At 35.7% G+C, this 18,760-nt stretch overlaps 2 protein-coding genes across 7 annotated transcripts; one reads left to right on the top strand and one right to left on the bottom strand.

Annotated features, from left to right (window-relative positions):
• The first annotated feature begins 2,935 nt into the window (after positions 1-2,935).
• On the top strand, positions 2,936-9,202 carry LOC102620563 (uncharacterized). 2 transcript variants are annotated; one of them, XM_006478333.4, is made up of 7 exons: positions 2,936-3,338; positions 3,829-4,223; positions 4,557-4,742; positions 4,904-5,005; positions 5,090-5,164; positions 5,248-5,364; positions 7,723-9,202. In XM_006478333.4, the coding sequence occupies exons 1-7, from the start codon at positions 3,104-3,106 to the stop codon at positions 8,968-8,970; spliced, it is 2,358 nt and encodes a 785-aa protein (XP_006478396.2). In that variant the 5' UTR covers positions 2,936-3,103; the 3' UTR covers positions 8,971-9,202. The 2 variants fall into 2 exon arrangements, with proteins under 2 accessions (XP_006478396.2, XP_006478397.2); XM_006478334.4 differs by having other exon boundaries at positions 2,937-3,338; positions 5,090-5,161.
• An 838-nt stretch (positions 9,203-10,040) lies between these two features.
• LOC102619312 (uncharacterized) lies at positions 10,041-17,849 on the bottom strand. Of its 5 annotated transcripts, XM_052438490.1 has the most exons (21): positions 17,700-17,814; positions 17,136-17,238; positions 16,286-16,341; positions 15,373-15,477; positions 15,213-15,269; positions 15,023-15,093; positions 14,788-14,887; positions 14,434-14,504; positions 14,249-14,349; positions 14,055-14,161; positions 13,906-13,959; positions 13,723-13,778; positions 13,565-13,603; positions 13,309-13,453; positions 12,848-13,023; positions 12,690-12,757; positions 12,265-12,337; positions 12,128-12,189; positions 11,123-12,050; positions 10,600-10,890; positions 10,041-10,509 (listed from the first exon to the last, which is right to left on the bottom strand). In XM_052438490.1, exons 3-21 carry the CDS (start codon positions 16,334-16,336, stop codon positions 10,227-10,229), a joined length of 2,838 nt encoding a protein of 945 aa, XP_052294450.1. In that variant the 5' UTR covers positions 16,337-16,341; positions 17,136-17,238; positions 17,700-17,814; the 3' UTR covers positions 10,041-10,226. The 5 variants fall into 5 exon arrangements, with proteins under 5 accessions (XP_052294450.1, XP_006478390.2, XP_006478395.2 ...); XM_006478327.4 differs by lacking the exon at positions 17,136-17,238 and having other exon boundaries at positions 17,700-17,849; XM_006478332.4 differs by lacking the exon at positions 17,136-17,238 and having other exon boundaries at positions 14,055-14,158; positions 17,700-17,848.
• Positions 17,850-18,760: the final 911 nt, after the last annotated feature.

Genomic DNA, 18,760 nt, shown 5'->3' with positions numbered 1-18,760 from the left:
CATGGGTTGCCATCTAAAGACAAAACAAAGGGGGAAAATACAAGTGCTGAGGCTACAGTAATAAACATAAATTCCCAAAATATAAAAAATACGTCTGCACCTATTTTGGAATTTTCTTCTTCAACAGCAGTGCGTTCCTCCATCAATCATCATTCAAAATTAAAGAAGCTTGCTTGCCAAGCTCACTTGCCCCAATCGTCTGTACCTGTCCAGGAGGGGAAGAAGCGGTTTTTGGAGAGCTTGATGTTGTCTCTAAGGAAAATGCAAAACGGGTATGTTTGGGGTTGTGTGGGGCTGAAAATTCATCGATATTTATTGGTATTGCTGGTGAGAGAAATCCTAATGGGGATGAGCATGAAAATAAGTTGGGTTCTGCGAATGAATCGGCGGGTTCTGTGTTGCAGCCGCGCCGACCACAATGAAGATAATGGTGTGGAATGTCCAAGGTTTGGGGAATCCTCTGACATTCCTAGCACTTAAAAAAATCCTCAAACGAGTGAAGATGGAGATTGTATTTTTATGTGAAACTAGGAAGGTGGTTTTAAAGATGGAAGTTGACAGTAGGAACTTGGGTTATGAATGTTGTCTAGTTGTGGGTAGAACAGGAACTGGGGTGGTTTGGCTTTGATGTGGCGACAAGAGGTGGATTTATCATATAGTCTCCATCATATTGATGCTATTATTAAGCAACATGAAGAACTTTCTTGGCGTTTCAGTGGAATTTATGGTCATCCTTAGGCAGGAATGAAAAAGCACACTTGGGAGCTTCTTCGCCGGTTGAGTTCAGAGTCTAGACTGCCGTGGATTTGTGGTGGTGATTTTAATGAAAATTTGGAGCCAAATGCAAAAGTTGGAGGTCGGTTTTGCTATTTGGATGCAATGGCAGAATTTCGGCAAGCTTTGAGTGACTGTAAATTGATAGATATGGGTTTTTCCGGCTTACCTTTTACATGGTCTAATCGGCGTTTTGGATCGACTAATTTAATTGAAGAACGGCTTGATAGGTTTCTTTGTTCCTGTAGTTGGCAAGATTTGCATTTTTCTTCATCCGTTTCTCATTTAACTTCATGGGCATCTGATCATTGTCTTGTGTTGCTTGAAGTTCGGGATCAATTTATGTCTGGGTTGTATAAATCAGTTAGGCCTCGATTTCATTATGAGGCGTTTTAGAAAGGGTATGATCGATGTACGACTATTATTAAGGAATGTTGGCAAACAAATGAGTACTTAGTGAATGATCAGGTGGGGATTTTTAAGCGAAGGGTGGCACGAACGGTGGCGGCATTATCTCACTGGAGTGCTCAGGAATTTCAAGGTAGAATGCGAAAGATTGACTCGCTAGTGCATAAGCTGGGCTATTTGAAGCAGAATTTTGGTCACTTTGATGATGGAATTTAGATACGGGAGTTAGAGAATAAAATTGAGGGGTCACTTCTACACTTTACTTAATTTTGACAATAAAGTTTTTTTTTTTTTAACAAGGTGGAATTTTTAAAAATAAGATCATGAATGGAGAAGTGACTGATAATGATAATTAAGAGGAGACACAATCATGTTGTTGATGCTCTATGATGCTCAATTATGAAGGATCAAGGTCATATATAATACAAAATATTTACTTGTTTAATGCTTTAATTACTTTGATTTATAGATTTATGATGATGGTCATTGAAAGTTTGTAAGTCATAAAAAAGGCTTGTTGGAAGAATGAACTTTCTATATTTAGTTTGAAATTAATTTGTAATTTCATATTATAATTTCAGTTTGTGAATCCATAGGGCTAATGTTTGTTATGGGATGTTTATTATTTCTAATTTGATATTAGATATATTATTATTATTATTTATTTCATACTTTTTGTATTATTTTTCATATTATAAAAATTAAATATCCATTACTATTCATATTTGTAGATATATGTATCTAGCATTAAAATCATATATGGATATAGACATATGCATCATAGATAATTATATAGTTGCACTTGAATGGATAATATCCATCAACAGGTGGATGTTTACAGTGCGTCTACTTCTTGGATTGAGGAATTGGAATCTGGATTGGGAATTATTGGCAGTGTTTAATTGTTATAATAGAAGTGGAATGGAAATCAAACATGTGAGGTGCATAATGTTTTGGAATTAAGGAATGGAAACTTGATTCCCGTGAGGGTTGGGAATCAAGTTCCCATTCCTTGAACACCTCATTTACCCTCACCCAAATTTCATAATCCCACTTTTGTCCTCAATTTAAATATTATTATATTATTTTTATTGTTATTATTCTTTGTTTGTGATTTTTGTTAATAATAATAATAATTCTACTACTAATTAATGGTAATAAAACTAATAATAATAATAATTAGTTTTTAAAAATAAATAATATTATTATTAATTAATGATAATAAAATTGATGACGATGGTAATAATAATAATTATTATTACTATTATCATTGTTGCTGTTGTTGTTATTATTATTATTAACAATAAATAATGAAATAATCAACTAAAATCATTTTAGTAATTTACAACAATCTATTATGATTTAAGATAAAATAAACATATCAATGATAATATAACTCATTCTGATTTCTATTTTTATAGTTAAAGTAAATATTTTATTTCGATTCTCATTTTCTATTATGATTTCAAATATTTTATTTTGATTCTAATTTTTTATTATGATTTCAGTCTATTTTGATTACCGATTAGTAAATACACTATTAAAAAAACATTTCTTTTGGATAGACTCGAAATAACACGACACTAAAACCAATCTTCAGTCCATGATGAGCAATTGGCTTAAGGCCGGTCCAAATGTTTTGTTGGCCCAACATTTTGTAAACCCTAAATTATACAAAATTACAATTAGGTCCTCCGTCTCCATCACGCACTAAAATATCTGCACAGTAATCAAATTGCTTTCGATTAACGTGTGTGTGTATATATAGGCACAAAACCCTTCTTCTCGACATCTCGCTCTCTACATCTCTCAAGAAACCCACGAACTAGTGGACGTTATATCTTTTGACTGTTGGAACCCTAATTTCTTAATAAATTATTAGATTTTTAGGTTTTTTTCGTTTTGTTTCTGTTTAATCCGAATGGCGGAGGAAGAGGTGTTGGCTCCGGCGTCTGCTGCTGCGGCGGATCTTAAAAGGAAGCTCGACGATTTGGAGCCCGACGAGGCCTTAGAACACGCAGAGGGAATGCGTGATGACGAGGCCAAGAACAGCGATGAAGTGGAAAAGAACGTTGATGGATTTGCGGAGGCTCATGGATCAGAGGTTAAGCGACCTAGACTTGATGATGAGAAAACTGAAAAGCCTGATGGTCCAGGTAATTTATTATGAATTATTTTTATTTTTATTTTTTCGGTTTGCTTTTTCCTTAGATTTGTGATTTGATTTTTTTAGTTGATTTTTTTTTTGTGCAAAATTATATATTATCAATATTTTGCCTAATACTGTCATTGAGATGATCTCTTTTCGAGAATAGTCAATGAATTTTAGAGGTTAATTGGGCCATTGAAGGATGAATAAATAGTTTATTTTGGAAAATTAAATAGCTGCTGAAATAGTATGCAATGTTTATAATGTGCTAACTTTATAAGCTAAATGAGACTATTGAAGAAAAGAATATGCATTAGAACTTTTGGTTTTGACTTCTTCTCTGTTTTCCTTCTATTAGATCGCATTTAGTTTAAAGGCAGTTGTTGATACATGGTTATCTTGTATTTTTTAGAGGCTTATATACTTACTTTTAATAATGTTATTCTTGTTAACTTGGGACTACTGTAATAATGAGCAAATAATTTGTTTGAGTGCAGTTAATGTGAATGGATTAAAAGAAGAGAAACCAGATGAAGTAGTGGATGCTGAACAGCTGACTGAGGATACTACTAAAGAAGAAGAGCTAGAAAGTGCGGAAGTGAAAACTGAACAACATTCTTCAGTGGAAGAACAGGCTTCGGTTGACAATCAGCAAATCTCTGTTAAAGAGGAGACAAAAGAAGTCTTATTCAGTACTGAAGAGGCCTTTATTGATGTTAAAGAGGAAACCAAAGAAGTCACTGTTAAGGAGGAAGAAACAGTTAAAGAAGAAGAATCAGTTGAACCCTCTAATGTGGTTCCTCAACAAGTGGTTGACAATTCTAAGTCAGATGATCCGTCTTCAACTGATGATTCGACCATGAGCCGCAAAATTGAGGTCCCTAACAATAAGGTGTGGCATTAGCTTTGGATATAGTTTTTTAAAGATATTTTTATCATCTTTTTTCTAAGAGTAGTTTGTAACTGTGGAGGTGAGTGCTATATATTTGCAAATAACCCTTTCCTTTGGGTGCCTAATAATTTGCCAAATGTGGACCAAAATTATTCATGTGAAGGCTTCAATACTCTTTGTGAAGAATTCCTAATGATAACATCTTGATGATTTGATTTGATGACTGTCTGATGGTTGTGTAATGCGTGTGGAAATCAAAATTGCTTTTTATTGGTTAGATCAAGTGTGCAAGAGCATCTTTTGACAGATTAAAGTTTGCAAACGCTGGTACAGGTTGGGGTTCTTATTGGCAAGGCTGGGGATACCATACGGTACTTGCAGTACAATTCGGGGGCAAAAATTCAAATTACTAGAGATGCTGATGCGGATCCCCACGCTGCAACCAGACCAGTAGAAATAATAGGAACTTTAAGTAATATAGACAAGGCTGAGAAACTTATAAATGCTGTGATAGCAGAGGTAATGTGTTCAATGGTTTTATTTTTTATTCCTAACAAGTGATTAATTTAATTTGGGCAATGTACTTTTTTTTATTTGCTTTTTGTAATTTTGTTTACTTGCATGATTTTGGGACTTTTTTTAGCACTCATTAATTGAAGATAATGTATCCATTACTGCAGGCTGATGCAGGGGGCTCTCCGTCACTTGTAGCTAGGGGCTTAGCTACTGCACAGGCTTCTGGGGCTGCAGAACAAGTTGAGATTAAAGTTCCAAATGAAAAGGTTATTGTTGTTATCATGATGAGCTGAAATACTTGGCTTTGCATGCATGTTTGCTGATCATCCATTGCACATAATCTTGGTCAGGTTGGTTTAATAATTGGTAGAGGTGGGGAGACAATCAAAGGTCTGCAGACCAGATCAGGGGCACGCATTCAGGTAGTTGATACCGTTACCCTAGGCATTACTTAACGATTCAGTTGAAGGTTGATGTAGACTCAGTAGTGAAACTGTTTTTTGTATAGTTGATACCTCAACATCTTCCCGAAGGAGATGGTTCCAAAGAGAGGATAGTGCGAGTTACTGGTGATATGAGGCAAATTGAGATTGCTCAAGAAATGATAAAGGAGGTTTTGAGTCAGGTTTGTTTTTGACCTTGTGTCTTTTACTGTAGACTTGCAGTTTTATTACATTTTAGATACAATTTTTATTTTGGTATTCTTTGCATTACAATTATCCATGTGGATATATGAGATTCTCTTGTAATGAATTTTTGTTGAATGTTATTGAGATGATGACTTCTAGAAATGCTTTGAGACACTGAATGTGCTCTGCTCATTGATATGTAATGTACAATTGGAAGAATTTAATTCATTACATCAGAGTCATAAAGGTCTATTGTTTAACTGCTCATTGTATAGTTACTTGTAATGCTACATCTTTGATGGTGGCAACTTGCACCATGCAGTCCAAGTCAGAATACAGTTCTTTTTGTTGTGTTAGAAAATGAATTGTTGAAATTTTTGGAGACTGTTTAATTCAATGCTTTCTAATTTTTATTTTTTTTTAACATCTTGCAATCCTTAAGATCTGTATCTATATGCAATTAGTTCATTTTCTTTGGTATTTGTTTTGAACAAGTGGACATGTAGGATTCCATAGGTTACTTTCTCATTCTGGGGGCAGTTGCATATTTCCTACCATGCCTTATCTTTTTTTCATGTTGTCACAACATCTGGTAGTTTGGAATCTATAAATTGTAATGTATGCTTATGCTTAGAGTAAGTTGTGGTCTGAGTGGATACTCTTTTTTTTTTTTGGTTACTGATAGGATAACTGGTTATGACAGAGAATGTAGCTTTCCTACGTGTTATTGATATGTAATGGGAAAATATCTAGGACTACTTGAAGGTTTGACTTTCTTATGGATGTCTATCATAAATTAGTTGTATGTGAAGTTCTTTTGCTCTCTGCTATAATTGTTCAACTTCAGTGGCATTACTTCTATTATGTCAAGAAGCATATGTAAACAAACAATTTTGTCAATTATTTTGACAAAAAAATCATAATACTTATTGCTTGATTTGGGTCTTTGGAAAAATGTCTTGTCTTCATTGGATTGGTCAAACAGAAGCTCAATATCCTTTGCATTTATCAACATATAATTGTAGTCATGGTGTGATAACTTTGCCATGGGAGTGAGAGCTGAATTACATTACCACTTATGCCAAGGTTACATGAATGCTATTAGGAAGATATTCATGTATTCAATCGAAGATGTCGGTTGCCATGATTTCTTTATGTTAAAGGTGCCAATTCGAGTTGGTTGGCTTTAAAAATGCAGATTTGGCTATCCCTTTCTCATGGGTCAGCATTGGTTTCTTGGTGTAGCAATAGACAACCACTTTTCACTCCCCCGAAGAGAGGTATACTCGCAATTGCTGGTGTTACTAGTGGGTAAGATTGCTTTGAGACTTGAAAAGTTAAAAAATCATGTAGTAAAGCCTATATTCTATTAACCTTAGTGCTTTGTAGTGTCCCGATGTTCTATGTGTCGGACATGTATCGAAGACAGTTCTATACCTGGTGAAATTTGTCATGTTATGATTGATGCTTGTTGAAACATTGGAGAATATGGTACCTGTCTTCTGATGTGCTTTGAGGTGCAGCATGAATTCGTCGGAAACATTATTTGATACCTGAGATCTAGCATGTTTATGCCATCTATTTTATGGTAATTGCCTGGAGTGTTATAATCTAGCAAATTTGTGAACTCAAGCATCCAGAATATGTGTTAGTCTGAAGATAGCTGAGAAGCCGTATCCTCTTTATCTTTTGATGAACTTTGAACTTCTAAAATTTCCAGAAAGTCCCTAATGAACATTCTATCTTGTCATCTTGATTGGCTTCCTATGAAACATGTTTAGACTACTGTGCATTTGGAATATCTGATCAATTTCATCTAGTCCTTGAGATCTAATGCTGAGACTGCTGAGAAATATCTCTATTGTAGAATTTATCTCTTTCTTTGATCTTGTTGGTTGAGAAGTGAGAGTTTGTGATAGTGAGACAATTTTCCTCTGAATTTTATTAATGGTGTCTGAAGCATATTATATGCTCTTGCTCTTAATAAACTTTTGTTTTTAATACAGGTTTGCTTATAATCATCATATCTCTCTTTTTCAATATAACATGCTTATGATAATTTTGTACCTTGTTATGGTGATGATTATCATGAGTCTACTGAAATGTATGTAATGTTTGTGATATTAGTCTTACATTTTGATTTTCATTGTTGTGCTGAAGGTCTTGGCTTTCACTTGAATCATTTTTCATCTGTTTAGTTGGTGGCTTCTTTGTATTATCATTCCAAAATGACATGCATTTTGTGACTTTCATATTTGTTCATTTGTATGAAGATCATCTTAGTTTGTCCTTGTATGTTTATGAATGATGGTTACTTTGGTTACTAATTCTTGTAATGCAATTGCATTCAATAGACTGTGAGGCCGTCAACTCTCTCTGGTGGGTTTAACCAGCAGGCTTATCGACCTCGTGTGCCTACGGGTCCTCCTCAATGGGGTCCACGGGGTTCTCACCCTTCTCAACCTATGGCATATGACTATCCACAGCGAGGACCTTATCCATCTCAAAATCCCCATTATCCACACCTGCCATATGGTAATTATCCTCCACAACAAATGGCTCCAAGAAGTAATTACGGTGGTCCTCCCAATATGCAGGGTGCTGCCGGTGGTTATGATTACTATGGTGGGCAAGGAGGTCATGTATCTGATCGACCGGTCTCTGTCTCACATTCAACTTCCATTCCTGGGCATCCTTCAGTCCCTGCACAAGCCCCTGCTGGGGGTCCACCTCCCTCCCAGGCAAATTATAACTACGGACAGCCACATACTTCAGAGTATGGGCATCAACAACCTTATGCCCACGCAGCTCCTCAGCAGGGCTATGGACATGGATATGATGACAATCATGCTCCGGTACAGCATCCCTATGGAGGGCACAGCAATTCTCAGCCTGTTTACTCGCAGGGTGGGTTGCAATCTGGTTATCATCAACATCAGTATGGGAAACCACCATATGGGATGCCAGCACAAGGAACACAGCCCCAATCTTATGGTCCCCCTAGGCCTGGTCAACCAGGGGACATACCACCTTACCAAAGCCAAGTTCCATCAGCTCAATCATATGGCCCTAATGTACCACATCAACAGCAATACCCTTATGCAACAAGTGGACCCACGCAGCAAACATATCCTTCATATGGGTCAGCACCGGCTCCTGACAGCTATAATCAGCCTCCAGCATCTGCTCCGGGGTATCCTCAACAAGCTGGTCAGGCAGTTCCTAATTATCCTCAGCCTGGTGGTCAACAGGCCCCTAGTTATGGGCAGGTAGCGCCTACTGCCGGGTATGGACAGTACACAAATACTCAGCAAGCTTATCCCGAACAGCCTGCAACTAGTAATGCAGGTTATGGATATCAAGGGACACAAGATCCTAGTTATGGAAGTAGTGCTCCTGGGTCAGCATATGCTGCACCAACTGGGCAGCCAGGTTATGCTCAACCTGCAGCAACTCAACCAAGCTATGATCAGTCTGCATCGCAGTCAACTGCATATGGAGTAGCTCAAGGAACTGCAGCAGCTGGTTATGGGAAAACTGTCTCACCTCAGCCTGGTTATCCTCAATATGATTCAACCCAGATGTATGCTGCACCTCGTTGATAATTTGATTTGTATTTCTAATTACCTGATGTGGATTAGTTAGCAGTAGCTCTGGTTAGGTCTATTCCTCTAAACTGCTGGTGGAATTTGCAGTTGCTGAACTCTGAATTTCTTGTTTTGTGATAACTGAGTATCTTACATATATGCTGCTGGTATTTGTTATGTTGTTCCTCATCTTCGACATTGTATGTTCTCAATGACATAATCTTATCGTAGTATCTATCTTTTTAAAGATTGGTCTTCAGGCTGTTTGTGACCCATTTGAACAAATATCAAGGTTCTCTTCAAAGGTAATGAAAAAATTTTCGTATTATGTTAAATGGAACTTTGAAGTCGCCATTGAGTTAGATCTTGTTCTGAGATGATCTTACGTATGAAACGGTGGTGATTGAATTCAAGTTTTTTACCTCAAACATAGAAAGCAATTTTTATTTTTTTTTCCAAAAGGCTTCGATGGATCACCTGGTGAAATTACAAGATGGAATGGAGAGGAGTTACATCCTTTTTTTGAATCTCATGGAGTAGGTTATCGTTCTCCTCACCCTGTTATGCACATTCTTTGCTTCCAATGAGGAAGCAAAAGCTTTTCTGAAATGGAATGCCTACTTTGAAAACCCAACTTACGCTCTGTTTGGGTATTGATGTGCAGCAGTTGTGTCGTGGAAGATAAGTTTGTGTTCGGTAAACATGTAAAATTTTGTTTTGAACCTAAGTTGACTATCAAGTTAAGTTGTTTCAGCATTCACTCAGTTGAGGTTATGGCTTAAAAGACGACACTTCACTATTTTAACCTTATAGACTTTCCATTCTCAGAATGCTACAAAATAGGAAAGTTGGAATCTCATGCAAATCTTGCTGGAAAGATCATCAAACTAAATATACAAGCTTTGCCTTGTATGTTTGTCAAGCTCAAAATTCTCAGAATCAGTTGAGTACCCAAAGGTCAGGTAAGCTCTCGTTTTGAGCTTGCATGGTATGGCAACTGATTTGGTGATTCAATTCCTGCTTCTTTAGATAATTTGAAAAACCAGTTAATGAAGTTATTTAAACTTAATGCTCTTGGACAAAAGTTCATGTGAAATCTGAAGCATCTGTTATTTCAATCCTAGTATCCAATTCTAATTTATTGCACGTAAAAAAAAGCTTGGTAACACCAGTAGCACCATATTAAGTTCCAGTGCCATTGATAATAACATTCCTTTAAAGAAGTTACTAATGAAAAGGAATTGCCTAAGTTGGCACGTTCAATCCAAGAATTACCAAAGAACTCTTCCGATTGTGAAGTCATAAACAACCTTTAGGAAGCCTTTGGAAGCTTCCTCCTTCGGCAACTTTAACAGAGAAGCCACTTTTGAAAATGCGGCATGTTGCTCCAAGTATGAAGAATCCCGATCACTTATCTCATGTTTTATCTCTTGCCTGCTCAGCTTTGGCTTTGTCAAAGCCCACTGCATTGCCCATATGGTCAACGGCCGCATATAACAGAGAGATCTGTACTCATCATTGTTGTTCCAACTTTCTGGAGTCTGAAAAGAGTATCTGTAAAAGAACAATTTTGAGTGAGTAAAACGGAAAGGTGCTTCCTACTAATCAACAAAGAAAGTTAACTGAAGAAAGAAGTTCACTTACCCAAGACCATCTTCGGACCAAGCTACTTCATAGACACCAGCAGCCGTCTGAAATGCCATATCCACCATCTCCTCTTGAATCATAGAAGCAGCAAGGCCGTATGTAACTCCAGGCCATATTTCTCTTGCCTGCAAGCCAGACATATCAATTCTTCCATCAGGTTGCATACCGTTCATTGCTCCACACATTCCTCCTTTCACCTTTAAGACATTGAAGTCGTAAATTTTCGTAAGTGCTTTCTTCACTTTAGCTTCATCAGCAATTGGCAAAAGACCGCATGCTCTTGCATACCTATAGTGTAGCAAACCGCAGACATGATGTTCAACTTTCAGAATAGGAAAATTAAACAGATTATAATATTAGCTTTTCGGTTGTGCACGCACAAATAAACTGAAGGGTGGGAAAACAGGAGGCAAATGATCTATATGATATTTCATGGTACAGTGTTATGCCAATCACTGGACTGAATGAAGGAACATTTATTCTCATGGTGTATGATAATACTGAAAAGAATCTGACTCACCATTGCCCAGCCAATTGATCGGCCTGAATGGATGTGCTTGAACTACCATCACTGTTGTCATAATTGAAGTAGGAACCATTCCATAGACTGTCATATACAGCTTTTGCTTTCTGATATCTAACCCAGAAGTAACTGGCAGATGCATGGTCACCAACGTCATTTGCCAAGGCTGAGGCAGCCTGAAGGGCAGCCACCCACAGCCCACCGCAATAAGCACTGACCCCGTTAGCTGACCATGCATCATAAGTCTGATCAGGAAACCCTTCATTCTCAATCATTCCATCCCCATCCTTATCAAACTGTTCCATATAAGCCATAGCAATATAAACCGAGGGCCAAACAGCCCTTGCAAAATTTTTATCACCAGTGGCTACAAAATCCCTGTAAACTTGGAGAACAAATTTAGAATTCAAGTCTTTCCACCGAGATGAATTGAACAGGTTATAACTATTTATTTCAAACCATGGGTCATCAAGCCCAATATCATGGGGAACAGCACCGAGAAATTTTCGAGCAACCCACTTTCCATCACTCATAATTTTCATTGTACCAGGATCATGCATCATTACTGCTGCTGCAAAGTCTCTCTGAATGCTAAGTTCTAGTTTGGGGAATAGCATGACCAGTGCAAAAGATGAATAGAAATGGACATCGTATGTATTATACATGACGTATTCAGCCCCTTCAAGGTACAGGAACTGACCAATATTTTCTTCTCCATTTTCAAGTAAACGGGTTCCAAGAGCAGTATCAGACGATGCTGGAGTATGAATTTGCTCAAGCGTAGATGTCATCCTTCCAAGGATTCCATTAGCAGTGTCATTTTCATCGTCCGCACAAAAAATATTCTTATTATCTGACCTTGGAGTATCAAGAGAAAATTTTCTTTCCCTAATGGTTGCCAAACTTTGCATTGGAGGTGAGCCATCTGTGGAATTAAAGAGTGAGCTTCAATTACTATAATAAAGCAGATTTCAATCAAACAGATTTTAAGCTAACAAATACCTGTCCAAATAGTTCCTCCAGCATTGAGATAATAAAGCTCATTAAAAAGAGTGATTGGGTACCTGCAAAAAGACTTATCAATTACATTTTTCCTCCTAAATTGGAAGATTTGTACACTAATTTTCCATCAATCTCACCATTCAGGAAACCTTTTGTCTTCAAGAATTGGTCTTTGCCATGCTTCTATCTCGCATTCCCATTTAGCATGCTCTGGTTTTAAAACATTAGAAAACATATTCAATTATATGTATATAATGTTATCTATAATTGACATGGTCAGAACTTGCTAAAATATTCATAATATTTGTTGAAAAACTGCAAACGCAGATACCTAGCACCTCAGCAACATATTTCATGCCATACCAGATAATGGAAGATACAGATGCATTTTTTCCATATCATTGATGGAAAAAATTTAGGCGCGACTGGTTTACCACGTCATCCATATGCCCATTTGTTACAAATTTTCTTTCTATCTACCTTAACTATTACCCCTGATTGGTAGTTTTTAGGAGGGAGAAAAAGAAAGAAAAAAACCCCAAATGCTTCATAGAAACATTACCAAGGATGGCATCATGTGCAATTCTAGCTGCTGAATCCCCTAGAGTGCCATAAAATTTCGTATAACGCCTGTTATTGAGGAATTTTGTATGTAATAAAGTCAGAATCATTTGACAATGTTGGGCTTACTAAACATATTGGCCAGACAGGGAAACTCACCTGTGGTACACCTTTTCAAAAAATTTGACTTCTGGACAGTCCCACGCCAATGAAAATGTGACACTACGGGTAGATCCAGAAGGAATAGTTAAAGAGGCTGCTATGGCTGCTCCAATGGACGATCCTGGTTCCGAAGGTGACGTTTTATCATTGTCAAGGTGGTCAAATGATCCGTGCTGTAACAATAGAAGTGAATCAAGATCTTCATGCAGACAATGGATATTAGTGCATAACAGAATTGCATATTCATCTAATTTGCACACAAGTTTTTCTTTCCTATAATACATAAAATCTTTTATGGCTCACCATTTACAAATCAGAATGCATTGTTTGTGTCATTTGATAACAATGACATCAGATAATGAATACGCTTAGGAACATTATACTTGTATCTATATATTTTGAGAGAGAGAGGCAAATTGCTTTCACAGACATGCAAGAATTTAAGAAACATCGATCACCTTTTTTATTTCATTCCACATGTCTTTAGCTGTGATTCCTTTGGAATTACCAGATAACAAGAAGCAAGGGCACTCAGAGACATGAACATCAGCTGTTTCCTCTGCTGCAATGGCAAAAGTTACTGGAGGACGTCCATTTGCCGTTCTGAAATGTTTGTCATTAAATTAGAGTTTCCCAATGCATCTTATAGTTCAAAATGTATATGAATATTATAATTGCACAAACCATGGAGCTAAGTCTCAATAAATAGATTACCTATGATGTAAAGTTAATCCATGCACTCCGTCCTTTGTCCTTGAAGGAATCAAATGCTGGTTAGTACGGAAGGATTGATATAGAAATTTAATTGGGCCGGAATAAAAAAAAGGTTCCATTAAGGCGTGTATATTTATTAAGTCTACCTATATCCTTACATTGTCTTTGAATTGAAGTGATGACCAGATAATCCAGAGTCTCCAGCAACAGAATTCTGCCCGCAGAAGCATAAATGTTTAGTGTTTAAACAATGCTTCGTATATTGGTTTGAGTATACCACCTACTGTGTAAAATCTGAAGCAAATTGAAATATATGGTTCTGTGTAAAATCTCAAACTTACAGCCCAAGTAAAAAGCAATGTGACATCCGCAGAGGTTTGTCCTGAATTAGATAGCTGAAAGAGACATAAAGAAATGCTTAGGGCCACATAATCTGGAGTTAAACTAGTTATGTAGTACAAATGAAGTTGCTTAAATGCCCTTTCCTTACCGTGAATGTAAATACTGATGCAGGGAAACTGCTCTCTTTGTAATTATGGGGAATAAAAGGTGAAATTTGACGACAAACAATTCTAAGTTCTGGATCAGGTTCCCCTGCTTTACAAAATTTGAATGTCAAATGTAAGAAACTGACAACACATAAAAGTCTTGGTAGAGTTTTTTTCAGATTAGTGAAGCTCATACCATCATAGACTGTCCAAGCCCTCGGAAACAAAGCATGATAGGTACAATTTTCACCCTTCAGATTCCAATCCCAAGATTCAATGCCAGAGTCTGTATTTTTTCTGCAAAACAACTCACCAGTTCAAATAATGTGATTATAAAAGATTAATAAATGACATATTGGAAAGATAAAGATTGTTGCTTACTTGGGGACCCCTGGACTCCTCGGGCATAATACACTGGAAAACTTTTCTCCATTTGGGCGTGAAACGAAAACCTGGATGAGGAAATGGCATCAAACAATTTTTACCTGACTTACCCTAACACATTTACTAATTCATCATAACTAAATTCAAGAGAATAAGAGTTTACTGTTTATTTCATTTCATCTCTCGAAAAGATATGAATTAAAGCCCACAAGAAATTTCTGATAAATATGCTTACAGAACTTGTGACAGTGAAAATTGAGAAAGGACTGATCCATATTTTTTAAATTTGTAGCCACAGTTCAGGCTATGCTACTTTGGAAATGACTTCACAATACATAAAAGTAGACTTACAGAAAATTGATTTGCCAGAACTGGGGCATCATCACAAATCCCGTGGAACAGTTTGAAGCGTTGAAACTCGCCTCTGTAACTTCTTCCAATGCTTCCTGCACTAAAGTCATGCTTTCAAACATATGAGTGGCATTAAAAAATTGAAAGAACAGACAAGAAAAAAAAAAAGAATGATTAAAAAGTTCAATAGCAATATGCATAGGCAAATTTGTCATGAGTATATAATGAAACCTACCCAATACCACCTAAGGGAATGCCTTGATCACTGGTAATATGATGCTTTCTGAAAACATTGAAAACTGGCACCTGAATAAATGAAGAATATTTGGTTGATATCAAAAATAAAATGAAGAATAGAATTGGGCTAAACGTGATGTGCTAGTAAGTGTAGAATATCCCATCAGAACACATGATCTGATCATTACCTTTCCTTTTGCTTCTTCTTGCTTGCTATAACGATAAAGTCTAAACCCTATATGTGCCTTCAAATTTAAAAAAAAAAATGAAAATTCATTAATCCAAAATGCTGATCATCATCAAGAATGAACATAAGATGAGTACTTCATATAAATTTTCGAGCTTTACCAAATGCCTAAACTCTTGAAAACTTAGAGTGAATCCCGTTGGGACTTTTACATTAGAATCCAGTTTTCGCTGCCATGTCAACTGGGGGGGTTGCCCCGGGTCAACCTAATGCAAAAAGAAAAAAAAAACAAAAAGCAAAAATGATGGAAGAAATTTAAGGTTTAAAAAGGCATAAAATTAGTCAGAACACTCGTAAGACCTTATTCATTGATTACCACACAATTATTCTAAAAACAAAATTTCTTTTGTACTTTGGTGAAGTGATGCAAAAGCATATATTGTGGTTGTAAAACACGTTTCCAGATGATTAATGAAGCTAAAACACGTTTCCAGATGATTAATGAAGCTTTATGTGCTAAAGCATCCACACATGTCTATTTCAACATAATCATTGATTTATAACTCTGTGGGTGACACAACCGATTGTAAGCAAGCAACTTCTAAGTGCCACAGAAGTAGTTGTAGTGAGACAGGGATCATACTGAGAGACACATACATTCAGTAGTTCTGTTACATTCTTTTAAAAAATCCCAATCAATAGCTTAAACTTCTGCCCCAGCAAATCTCTTCCTGTAAACTATACTGATAACGTTAACGCAAATGCATTTCATGGTCTCTTCAAAATGGAGCCAATCTTCATATTAATCATTAGGGATTAATTTTTTATCAATAACATAATTGACTAGGCATACGACCGTCTGAATTTGGAAGTACTGAAAGCAAAGGTATCTATATTTTTACGCGACATTTGAACAAATAAGTAATATAGAATGCCAAGATCATGTGCACTAGATAAATCAATGGATACAGAGAGAAGCAGACACTGAACTATTCATACAGAAGGCAAAACCAACAAATAAAACTCTGAGACATAGAAGAATTTAAAATGTTCAAATTTTGCTCATCAGCATACCTTGGGCATGGATGCTGCATTTTCTCCTTCTTCTTTGACACCGTTCTCCATCTACCCTGCAAAGAATTCGAATAGTTGACAAATATCCAAATTTGAGATACAGATTAACAAATTCATTTCTGCTACTAGTAAAGGTCATTCTGGAAAATTACTGAATGCAGCTGGTCAAGTAGACTTATGCAGAGTAAACTTTGACTCTAATAGCTTAAAATGGATATAAGTTTCTATCTATGTATTGCTTATGTAATTTTTGCACATCGAAAGTGCAATGCAGGAAAAATTAATTTATCCATTAAAACTAATACAAATGAAACTAACAAATAATAATTTTTTTTAAAAAAAAAAAAGAATGGTCCCAAATTGAAGATAAAGTCAAAAGTGTCACAAAATATAATGAGGACATCTGGCTGCAGACAATGGGGGTCATAATTAATGAAACACAATGATCTTCCTGCCTTCAACTTTTTGCTGAAAATATTTCCCAAAATTAATCAAACTTTTTCCAGAAAACTAACATGAAAGAATTATTATTATTATTATTGCTTTGCCTAAAAATGATACTTTTCCCTTATTTTAATTGAAAAAGCCATGAATATCTCCTAGATGGCTCTATGCTAAAAGCATTTGGGTCCCTGTAATTTAAAGTATCTCAAGTGGTAACTTAATTTACATTTCTTTTCACACTCGACCCTGTTGAGAGTTTGTCAAATAGTTTGGGGTAATTTGCAACGCTGTCCTTGTTGTTTAGCGAAAATCTAAACAAAAATACGAGTTTCCAAAGTTCATCAATCAACTCCTCAATGATTCCATTCTTACTTCTTATATTATATTATATGAACGTAAATCAAACCTCATCGTTGAACTATTCGAACTTCAAACTATGAGGAGCGCCCGTATGAGATTCTACTAACTAGCACGAATAAATTCTGTCGTCGAATCTTATTATTAAGAACCTGGAAATAAAATCAATGATATGAATAATTTATATTCGTCGTGTCATCTTGATATGCCCATTTCCGAGATATAGCAGTCAAATCATGCTCCTAGTAGCAGACTTTTAACAGAATTTTGAGGGCAGATACCGCGAAAATGGAAACATGAGGGATCCGTAAGATATTTCCTCCATTTAGTAATTGATAAAAGCACCAAAAAAAATGAAAAATTTTGAACAAGAATTATAATAATAATCTACATGCAAGTGTAAAAACACTCATGCAAGCACTTCACGTATATATTTGCAAAACAAAGGTTATAGAAATTAAAGCAAAACTCAAACGTGTTTAGTTTTCATAGAATCAAAGTTAAAAGAGTTACAAAAACCCATCAAATTAACACCCAAAAAAAGAAAAAGAAAAAAAGATGAACGATTGATTGATACCGATGAAACCCAGTTGAACAGAATGAGAAAGCTGACCTGCTGCAATGCAGAAATGGCTGTTTGGATCAGAGAAAAAAAAAACGACTTTTGTTGTAGTAAAAGAAAGAGAAAAGAGAAAGATCTCTCTGGTGAATGGTCGTTGAGAGCTTGATAGGGATGCATACACATATATTCATTTATGTACAAGCAGTAATATTTTAATTTGAGGTTATTAATTGGCTACGACGCCAAGGGTTCTTTGATCTTTCACTAAAATCTTTTCTTCAATAAAAAAAAAAGGGGGGATTGATTGATGGTAATATTTTAAAACAATTATTGGTAGTATTGGCACTTGGGTAGTTAATTTTGTATTTTTTTAAAATATTTTTAAACCCTCATAGTCTAATACAATCGAAATTTAACCTCAAACTAGTTGACGGGTTCAAATGTATGCAGGTTTTGATAGGTATATATAAAAAGTGTTATATTAATTTTTCGATCAGCAAATATAATGGTCTAGATAAATATACAATATTAAACACTATGACTAAAATAAATCCATGTGATCAAAATCATTTGAAAATGGTGTCCATGAACATGAGTACTCTGTGTGCAAATTTGTATAGAATATTGCTACTGTTGAATTGAATTTAGAATGAATATTATAAAGATACGCATATTTGAAAAGCCAATAAATAGAGAGAAAAAAAAAATTATTAAAATAAGGATAGCCATATTTGAAAGTTTAAAAAACGGAATTTGGTCAAAATCCACATATACATATGACCAAGTGACAAGTTTAATTTGTAGATTTTGTCTGATAGCTTCGGGACAACATATTTTAAAATTTTGACATTATAAGCAAAATTTGTCGATATACACGGACCACGCCACTTGTGCCACGTTAAGGCGGACGCAACAATTTATTTTGAAAGGTATGTTTTTCAAAATTGAAAGTGACTTGAAAAGGAAACGATATTGAATTTTCTTCTTAAATTTGTTTTTCGAATAAAAATAAAAAGTAACTTGAAAAAAAAAATGTTGAATTTTCCTTTCTAGATGTGCTTCTTGAATAAAATGAAAGTAGCTTCAAAAAAAAAAATTGTTGAATCTTTCTT

This window comes from Citrus sinensis, chromosome 3, assembly GCF_022201045.2.
Source record: "Citrus sinensis cultivar Valencia sweet orange chromosome 3, DVS_A1.0, whole genome shotgun sequence".
In the NCBI taxonomy this organism is placed as follows: Eukaryota; Viridiplantae; Streptophyta; class Magnoliopsida; order Sapindales; family Rutaceae; genus Citrus; species Citrus sinensis.
The sequence above is the reverse complement of the archived record's forward strand: the minus strand, read 5'-3'. Positions and strand labels throughout refer to the sequence as shown.